This window comes from Sinocyclocheilus rhinocerous, unplaced genomic scaffold (genome assembly GCF_001515625.1).
Source record: "Sinocyclocheilus rhinocerous isolate Xijiao unplaced genomic scaffold, SAMN03320098_v1.1 scaffold85, whole genome shotgun sequence".
In the NCBI taxonomy this organism is placed as follows: domain Eukaryota; kingdom Metazoa; phylum Chordata; class Actinopteri; order Cypriniformes; family Cyprinidae; genus Sinocyclocheilus; species Sinocyclocheilus rhinocerous.
In genome coordinates this window covers 356,473-366,517 of record NW_015649998.1, presented here as the reverse complement: position 1 = coordinate 366,517, position 10,045 = coordinate 356,473, and the positions used below count along the sequence as shown (strand labels likewise).

General features: G+C 36.8%; 2 protein-coding genes across 3 annotated transcripts in view; one reads left to right on the top strand and one right to left on the bottom strand.

Moving 5' to 3' along the window:
* sumf1 (sulfatase modifying factor 1) overlaps positions 1–6,897 on the bottom strand; it is an 11,122-nt gene extending 4,225 nt beyond the window's left edge. The window contains exon 1 of the mRNA XM_016515901.1: positions 6,853–6,897. Within this exon, the coding sequence (XP_016371387.1) occupies positions 6,853–6,897 (45 nt within the window). The remainder of the gene's footprint in view (positions 1–6,852) is intronic.
* Positions 5,723–10,045, top strand: part of itpr1a (inositol 1,4,5-trisphosphate receptor, type 1a) — a 49,100-nt gene continuing 44,777 nt past the window's right edge. For both annotated transcript variants that reach the window (XM_016515957.1, XM_016515956.1), the window contains exons 1-3: positions 5,723–5,780; positions 6,879–6,987; positions 7,841–7,911. In XM_016515957.1, the coding sequence (XP_016371443.1) occupies positions 6,896–6,987; positions 7,841–7,911 (163 nt within the window). In that variant the 5' untranslated portion in view covers positions 5,723–5,780; positions 6,879–6,895. The remainder of the gene's footprint in view (positions 5,781–6,878; positions 6,988–7,840; positions 7,912–10,045) is intronic.

The window sequence follows — 10,045 nt, the reverse complement described above, 5'->3', positions numbered from 1 at the left end:
CATTCAGGCCATCAGCATTTATATCATTTAAACAAATCTTTGAATGACTAATGAACATTTAATTTCACAAACCTTGCAAACTTAGTCGAATCCAGTTGTGAGATCTTGTGAAGTGTACATGTGCATCCTGCATGATCGCGTGTGCTCTGCGTGAATGCGGACAGGAGGAGAGTCCTGCTTCACTGGAGACGTGCGATCGACAAACTTTAAACTTGTGATTTTAAATTATGCTGCGCCTTATGCATTTGCCCACTGCCATACTCATGTCATTTCCACTGTGTGCTGTATGTAAAACGAGTGTTACCTTGGCTTTATTTGAAAAAATATGATTCCCAATGCACACAAACTTCCCAGAATACTGAGTGCCCTGTTGGTTACAGTGTTTGCTTCCTTTTTAATTACATTTTAAATATTTATTTATTTGTGAAAATACTTTGTCACCTAAAGTATAAGTATGTTTATTTTACACATTTATTTTTTAATCCATTTTAAAATTATTTCAAATTTCTTAAATATTAATTAAAATAAATACAATTATATTGGCTTTATATCGGCCATCCTGCTTTCCAAGATATCGGCATCGGCTGTCAAAAAAAACAATATCGGTCGGCCACTAATATTATTGCTGTTTAAAGGATTTTTTTCTATTTTAATATATTTCAAAATATAATTTATTCCTGTGATGGCAAAGCTGGATTTTCAGCAGCCAGTCTCCAATGTTTTCCAGTCTTGAATGTCACATGATCCTTCAGAAATTATTATCATATGCTGTTTTAGTACTCAAGAAACATTTCTTATAATTAGCCATGTTGAAAACACTTGATATTTCTGTGGAAACTGTGATGCACTACCATTCAAATGTTTGACACAAGAAAGAAAAAAAAAGAAAAAAAAAAAAGAAATTAATACTTTTATTCAGCATGAATGCATTAAATTGATCAAAAGGGACAACAAAAACATATATAGTGTTACAGAAGATTTCCATTTCAAATAAATGCTGTTCAAACTTTCTATTCATCAAAGAATCCTGAAAAAAACATAGCATAGTTTCCACAAAAATATTAAGCAGAAAAACTGTTTTCAATACTGATAATAGGAACCATTAATAAATTAGCACCAATAACAGTTGAGCATTAGAACAATTTTTTAAAGGGGTCATCGGATGCCCATTTTCCACAAGTTGATATGATTCTTTAGGGTCATAATGAAAAGTCTATAACATACTTTGGTTAAAATTTCTCAATGGTAGTGTAAAAAACACCCTTTTTCCCTGTCAAAATCAGCTCCGTTTTCAGCACGCTGTTCTAGTCCATGTTGCTTTAAATGCTAATGAGCTCTGCTCCCCCCGCCCCTCTCTTCCATGGGGTGACGAGCAGACTGTAAACTTCAGCCGCGAAACTGGCTAACTAGCACATTATTAGGAAAGGCGATTTGCAAATATTCATAAAAGACCCTTATACTCACTTCTTCTGTAGATGAACCTGGAACTTAAACGCATTTAGGCAGATCGGGGATCGGCGCATTCCCTTCCATCCAACAACAAAACACCTCAATCGCTTAGGAGACATTCTTGTCTTCCCCTGCACCGAAGTCGACACAATGGCGGGCTGATGACAGCTCACTCAGGGCGGGTCTAAGGAAAGACAACAGTCCAGTCTGTGCTGAAACGCTACTGTCAATCAACTATCGGATAACTGCAAACATAAGTGCTAAATTGAACAAACCTACCTTACTGCGTATATCATGCTCTGTCTTGTGTGGACTTTCGTTTGCTGTTTTGGAGTATATATTTGCATCATCCTGATGTTCCAGTTTGTTTTCATCAGTTACATCAACAGTAACATCCCTTTTCAGACCCTGACAACCACAATCCGTGCCCTGTGACTCCGACGACTGCTGTTCGAGCACAATGTCGCCTAGATCACTACGCACTGCTAAAATGCAGAGAAATAAAACGACAGAGCTGCTCAGTGTTGATGCCATAGCCAGTGTCAACTCTGCTCATGGTGAGAGTCATGTGATCAGTCAGCTGACATGTGTATCCGCTTCTTCTTCTTCTTCTTTAAGTTTTAACGGCAGCTTGCATTCTTGAAGTTGCATTACTGCCATCTTCTGGAATCAAATCCTCGTCATCAGTCTTGTATTTTTAAGGAAGCGGAACAGATATTTTCTTCCTTGACGTTTTCCGCCACATTCTAATATGTCCTTTAGTCCACTTCCAGTTAGTCCTACACTTTCCATTTCTTTTTATCATATTATTTCTCCCAGTTTCATATTTCCTACACACAGTAATCACATGCTCAACTGTTTCCAAGGTTTGACACTGATCACAGAATCCAGTTGGATGCTTCCCTATAATATGGAGTGTGCTATTTAATTTACTGTGTCCTTCTTAGTCTGTTCATTATTGTTTCCTCTCTCCTATTTCCCCCTTGCTTTCCACAATACCAATTCGTTTTTAAACAAGGATAGATGTCGTCCTTTTGTTTCTTGATCCCATTGCTTCTGCCATTCCTAATAACTCTTTCCCAAGCAATACTCTTCCCTTCTGATCTCGACAGCTTTATGTTTGTGTCTATAGTTACTATTTTAATGGCTAGTTTGGCTAATCTTGTAAAATCTCTAATTTCTCATTATTCCTTTATGTGCATGAATCCACATTAATACAGCCTCTGCGCCGTTCTGCTTAATTCTCAAGTAGGCTACCCAGTCAACACGTGAGATAATGCGATGATCACAGTGACATCACACGATCCTCATACTGTGATCCTCACGGTTTGAGTAGTATATGAAATCATTGTGAGTTCACACGATCCTCATACTGTGATCCTCACGGTTTGAGTAGTATATGAAATCATTGTGAGTTCACACGATCCTCATACTGTGATCCTCACGGTGTGAGTAGTATATGAGCTCATTGTGAGTTCACACGATCCTCATACTGTGATCCTCACGGTGTGAGTAGTATATGAAATCATTGTGACTTCACACGATCCTCATACTGTGATCCTCATAGTGTGAGAAATATATGCTCTCATTATGAACTCACACGATCCTATGTCCTCATATGAGGATGCAGGGTCTCAGGAGGCTAAAAGAATTCGCAAAATTCTAACCTTTCGTTGAAGTCAAACAACTGAAAGTGGGGGGGAACTCACATTATGAAGTAAATGTTTTTCTCCAATGCATGTTGGCTACCATTATTGGCACCCCTAGAAATTCTTATGAGTAAAATATCTCTGAAGTAAATTCCTATACATTTTTTTAGCACACCAGGGTGATTATGAACATTAAATTGTCCAGCCATGACTTCCTGTTCCACAGGATTATAAATATGAGGAACACAAAGGCCAAATTCCCTTAATCATCTATCACAAGGAGTAAAACAAAGAATATAGTTCTGATGTACAGAACAAGATAGTTGAGCTTCACAAAATAGAAAATGGCTGTAAGAAAATAGCTAAAGCTTTGAAAAATCCCCATTTCCACCATCAGGGCAATAATTAAGAAGTTCCAATCAACTAAAGATGTTACAAATCTGCCTGGAAGAGGACATGTGTCTATATCGTCCTGATGCAGTGGGGATGAGAGTTTGAGTGGCCAAAGACTCTCCAAGGATCACTGCTGGAGAATTGCAGAGAGTAGTTGAATCTTGGGGTCAGAAAGCCTAAAAAAATATATCAAACAGCACCTACATCACCACATGTTGTTCCAATGGGTTTCAAGAAAAAAAACTCCTGGCTCATCCAAAAACAAACTCCAGCATTTGTCAGACACGACTGGAACTTCAAATGGGACTGGCTTCTATGGTCAGATGAAACATAAAAAAGAGCTTTTTTATGCAGATGGGTTTGGTGCAAACAGGTATAAAAAGTACCCCATGTCCACGTTTAAATATACTGCTGGATCCATAATGATGTGGGCCTGTTTTCCTGCCAGAGGTCCTGGACGTCTTGTTCAGATGCATGGCATCATGGATTCTATCAAATACCACCAGATAAAACATCTGAACCTGACTGCCTCTGTAAGAAATCTTATAATGGGCCATGTTGGGATCTTCCATCAGGACAATGATCCAAAACAAACATTAAAATCAACACAAAAATGTGTCACTGAGCACAAAATGAAGCTTCTGCCATGGCTGTCTCAGTTCCCTGACCTGAACCCTGTAGGAAATGAGTGGGGTGAACTGAAGAGGAGAAGCACCATCATGGAGCTGGTATTCTGAAGGATCTGGAGAGATTCTGGATGAAGGAATGGTCTCTGATCTCTTGTCAGGCGTTCTCCAAAGTCATCAGGCATGAGGAGAAAACTCAGAACTTGGGAAAAGGACGTTGCAATAATTGGGTGCCAATAACTGTGGCTAACGTGAACTAGAGAAAAACATTTATTTCATAATGTGAGTTTCCACCACTTTCCATTGTTTTACTTCAATGAAAGGTTAGAATTTTGTACGTTTTTTGAATGAAAGATCAAAAGGATAAAGAATGCAGATTTATTTTCACAGCCACCTTTGCTCATATTTACCAAGGGTGCTAATATTAGTGGGCGCCACTGTATGTCCGACCTTCTCTGTTCTGTATTTTTAAAGGATTTTGGTCTGATTGTTCTGATGTGGACAGCTGCAGATAATCAGCAGGGCCATTAAATCTGACAAAATAGGAAGTTTTTCAAATGGCTTTCAAGTTTATTTATTTTTTTATTCACTATGGCGATGTCTAAACTTCTCTGGTCCATAGGCTAGAAAGCATTTTTGATGTGAACAGCAACATTCACACAGAGAGGTCACCAAATCTGGCAAGGCAGCATAACAGGTCACCAAAATCCGTTACCGAAATCTATTTCACATAGAATGCATTTAAAGTTATTCAAATTCACTCTGGTGATGTCTAAGCTTCTCTCTTCTATATTTTAGAAATAATTTTGGTCTGTTGTGAACTGCAACAGACAGGGTCACAGGATCCGACAAGCAGCATAGCAGCTTACTGAAATCTCTTTTTCACACAGAATGGATTAAATGTTATCCAAATTTACTTAGGTGATGTTTAAACGTATGTCTTCTGTATTTAGCGGGAGAGCATCGCGCTCCTGGCTGAACCCGCCCCTATGTTACAAAAACTGCCATGAGAAACTTGAAGGATAAAAAAGATACAAACTCAACGAGGAAGACAAAAATTTGTAATTTGGCCGGCGCTGATGTTTAATGCTGTTTAACGCAATAATTCACAACAATGTTAAGATGAAGTCAAGAAGAGGTCTGGTTCCCTTAGTTTAATCGTATTTAGGACACGCAGTTCATAAAATGACTGCTTTTCACAAATGCGTTTGCAGGATAAAGTTAATGTGTACATGCCTGGTCTCATTTCTGTCTTTTTCGTTTTGACAGTTCACAAGGGTAGAAAATTGAATTAGTTTCTGTTGTCAAGACGGACGATCTGCTGATGTTCAGCAGATAAGGGACAGAATCTGCATTACGCTTGCAATAGCATCAGATGAAGCTGCAATAGCCTACAAATATATATTTTTCATGTAATAACAAAGAACAGTTTTTGTATGCTTTTTGCTTTGTAGGTAGAAAGAAATTCACATGCAAATCCCTCCTCCGCACATCTCTCTCTCTCTCTCTCTCTCTGTCTCTCTGTCTCTCTCTCTCTCTCTCTCTGTCTGTGCATATTAACGGTTTGGTTGGCTAATCATTTGTTAATCAAATCTAGTAGTAACAGGAAGAATCTGTTGTGATGATACAGTCGTCAATGGAGTTACATAGAACTGACAGTACAGTATGCTCACAAATCCTGTTTCTTTTTGTCATACAGCAAACCTATTTCTTATCAGATGTGTCTTATCAGTACATTTCCATGTCTTCATGTCTTAATATGCTGGATAAACCACAATTTTTAAAGTGAACAAAGGGATGCTTGGGCTAGTACAGTATTTAAGTTTGAAAATGTGTGATACCATTTACAGAAATACTACGAGAGTAAATAATACAGTATCTATTTTCGAAATATTACATTATTAAAACAGAATAACTAATTTTAGATAACAAATTCATATTAGTATTATTATTTAGCACTTAGCTTCAAAGGAGTTGGCTGTTTTGAGTTATTTTAAATAGAATCCTTTTTTGTATTTATGTATTTTGTATTTTATAAGCATTCAAATTTATTTTGGTATGTTGGTACAGTATGTCAGTTGCAAATTTGACACTGAATGTTTATTTTTAGTATGGTATTCCAATGCACTGGACTTGGAATGAGTGTCCAGCCAGTTAAGTTAATAATTAACTTGCCAACTTGTAATTTGCTAGCTTCTGGTTATCACAACTCAGTGGAAGAATGAGATTTTGGGATAAACTTAACTGGATTTGAGAATTTGAAAAGTAATAATATAAATTTAGGATGGATTCAGCTTAAACTATAATAACAAAAGAATGAAGATGCAGCAGTCCGTTTTAGAGTCCTCATCTTGTTTGTCTTTCTTCACATCATGGGTTACCAATGATTGAATATTTGATATTTGATATCACATGTTGTTATTTAGTTCATGCATTGGGCCACTTGTGGTCTTAAGCCAATTTTGCGGTCTTTGAAGACATCAAATTGGTTTAGACATGAATATTCTTCCTTTGTTTTTGTGAAAACATTCTGTTTAAAAAGCTCTGCAGAGCTTTTATTTATTTATATATGTTCTATTTGAAAAAGTTCTGTTTTTGTATTATGTGCTATAGTGAATGACACTTCTAACCACACATCATACATATGTGTTGCTTTACTTTAGTAAATCTATAGGTCTTTTTATGGTTAGAGCTGCTGTTATGCTTGTTTGTTAATGATAAACCTGCACACAGACCTTGTCATGACCTCTAACCTCTGCAGGTGGTGGAGTGGTTGCCATGGTGGATAAAATGTCAAGTTTCCTGCACATTGGGGATGTTTGCTCCCTTTATGCTGAAGGCTCTACCAGTGGCTTCATAAGCACTCTGGGGTGAGTTGATTGACACTCCCTGTTATGATATAATGAAATAGCATGTTCATAAACTTTAATTGAAAGCGGATATTTTGAGCAGGACATTTCAAATTAATTTGTTCCAAGAGTGATTATTACAGCAAATAAATGATTAACAAGCAGAACCAGCTCATTCATTAGAGGTCCACATACTCTTTTTCTATTAATTCCTCAACATTAACCCCCCTCTGCTTTCTGCTGACAAAAATCTTAAAGGAATACTTCACCCCAAAACAATTGCCATCATTTACTCACCCTTGTGTTTTTGAAAACTTGTATGATTTTCTTACTTTCATGGAACACAAAAGGAGATGTTTAGCAGAGTGGAAAAACTACATATTTTTGACCCTCTTCATTAAACAAACCTATGATGAGACTTTTGATATAGTGTCTCCATTTATTGTAAAAAAAATCAACTAGTACAAAAATTTCTCCTGTTGTGTTCTTTGGAAGAAACCAAGGTAATACAGGTTTGGAACAACAAGAGGATGAGTACATTTTCACAGATTTTTAATATTTGGGTGATCAAACCCTTTAAAGATCAAGATGACATAAAGTCTGCTGTGGTTGAATGCTAATCTTTGATGTGTAAATAAGAATAACCAGCTGTCAGCAGTTTAACCCTGTGTGTGTGTGTGTGTCTGTGTTTTTGGCTGACTGGTCGTGGAATTTGGACTATGTCCAGTAAGCTGCTGCTTTGGGCCAAAAAAGGCTAAATACAGGCGCACGCTCACAAGTGCACACCATTATTTACACACTCAAATGCGCAGATGCACAGACAAACCAAAAGTACAAACATCTATAGAGTAACACTCTCGTTTGTTTCAATCAGGTTGGTTGATGACCGATGTGTTATCCAACCAGATGCAGGGGACCTGAACAACCCACCCAAGAAGTTCAGGGGTGAGCAGTTTGTGTGTGTGTGTGTTTGTGTGGATGTTACGCTGGTTTATTTTCAGTTAAGACAGGAAGTTTAGTTACTTAAACTGGGCTTTGAAGTCAAAGGTCACACGTACCCTAGAGAAAAGTTTATTATTTCCATGAAATCCACTTAATTTAGCAAGTCATCCTTCATTCTTTGGTATTAATAAACCATTGTAGTCCAAAGCTTGTATTGTATTATTGTCAAACAAATCTTTGAACGCATAAATCAGTGTCAAACAGTCTGATCTCATTTCTATGGACGTTTACTTTGCTGTGGAAATTGTTACCAACACAGAACGTGCAGATCTACTTAGTTAAAGGACTTGAAAAATGATTGTACTTCAAAGGCTGCTCTCAAGATTGTGTGTGGTTGAGGCCCTCTAAACTCTAAAATGCATCTGCTGGTGACACTGAGAAGCGACATCAGGAGTTGGTATGTGAGTGAGTACATTTATACATCGGTGTGTGCTGGTTTTCATCACTAGTTAGCTACTGAATATTAAAGGAATAGTTTGTCCCATAATGAAAATCCTGTCATAAATTATGCATCCTCAAGTTGCTCAAAACATACATTTTACACTTTTTTCCAAGATTTTACACTTTATTCCAAGTCCTCTGAAGCTATCCACCTTATTTTTCAATGCGGAAGCAAGCCGTTTTCTGTAAATGGTCGAGACTTCCGGTTCATTAGCTGTAGAGAAATAACGAGAAGAATAACAAAGTGCAGTAAACGGTAAAACTGTTTGCACCACAAACCAGTGTGTTCATAATTAAGATAATACATTAAAATAATATGGTAAGACACTCTAGTTTGCAATATCAAGCAACAAGCTGTTTTGCCACACCTGCTCTTATGGGAAAAATAAGGTTAATCGGTTTTTTTTTTTTGAGGAAAAGACAGAAATTAAAGAAATTCTCTTAAATTTTATACTGAGTTGTGCATATACAAACCTCACATCATGAAATACACTCAAGTGTAATTTGGGGTCGGTATGATTTTTGAAGGAAGTCTAATATGCTCATTAGGCTGCATTTATTTGATTAAAACAGAAAAAAACAGTAATACTGTGAAATGTTATTACAATTTAAAATATTACACTTATTTTTTTAATACATTTTTTAATATATTTTAAAATGTAATTTATTTAATAATAAATTATTTCCTGTTTTTCTGTTTTGAATAACATTAGGAACTATACCTTTAACATTGATCTATTTCTCTATCGAATGCATTTATCTAAATAACTCAACCCTCCTGATAAATAAACCCTGCACAATGTGCTTGAGTCTGTGATGAAGGGAGGGAGAGAAAGAGAGATAAGTCTGTTAGTCAGTGGGCCCCATTAGAGAGGAATGCGTACTATTTCCTTAAAATATAAACACACACCAAAGCAAAATGGAAGCATGTGATGGTTCGTTTTCTATTGTTATTATTTCATGAATATATTTATTTTGTTTGGGTAAGCATTCATTTCAAATTTAAGATTGGCTTCTGGCAGATGATAAATGAGCAACATAGACTGGCATTGAAGGAGGGGCCTGAGCTACATCATAGTGGCTTGGTGTGAGGAATCTTTTAACTTAACCAGTACCAGTAAGCAACACCCTGACAGCCACCCATAACACCATTGTATTAACATTGTGAGCATTGTAGCAGCAACTTTTAACTCAGGAAAAATTTGAAAAAATATTGTCCGATTTTTTTGTAATCGGACACTCCTAAACACTGTTGTTTTTATGTGAGAGTGTGTTCTACATTCCTCCAATGACCCCAGAGCTTTTTGGTGTTTTATCAGCCCAACAGTGACCAGATTCTCTCTCTATTTCTCTCTCTCTGTCAGTCTGTCTATCTTTGACTCCCCCTCTCTCCTTATTTGGTAAGACTGGAGTTCTCCTGGAAAGAAGAAGTGCATTTTCACTTTTATGCCTGTAGCTCTTTTCTTATCACTTTTGAAAATACTGTCAGTGTGTGTTTTCAGTCATGTTACATCCTCCTGTATTTACGCTTATTTTTTAATTAAGCTCTGTTAAAAATGTTAGAAGTTTTTTTGCATCTGATAGGCTAGTCCTTTTCTAACAGTTATACACATGTACACTCAAACCACACAGACAC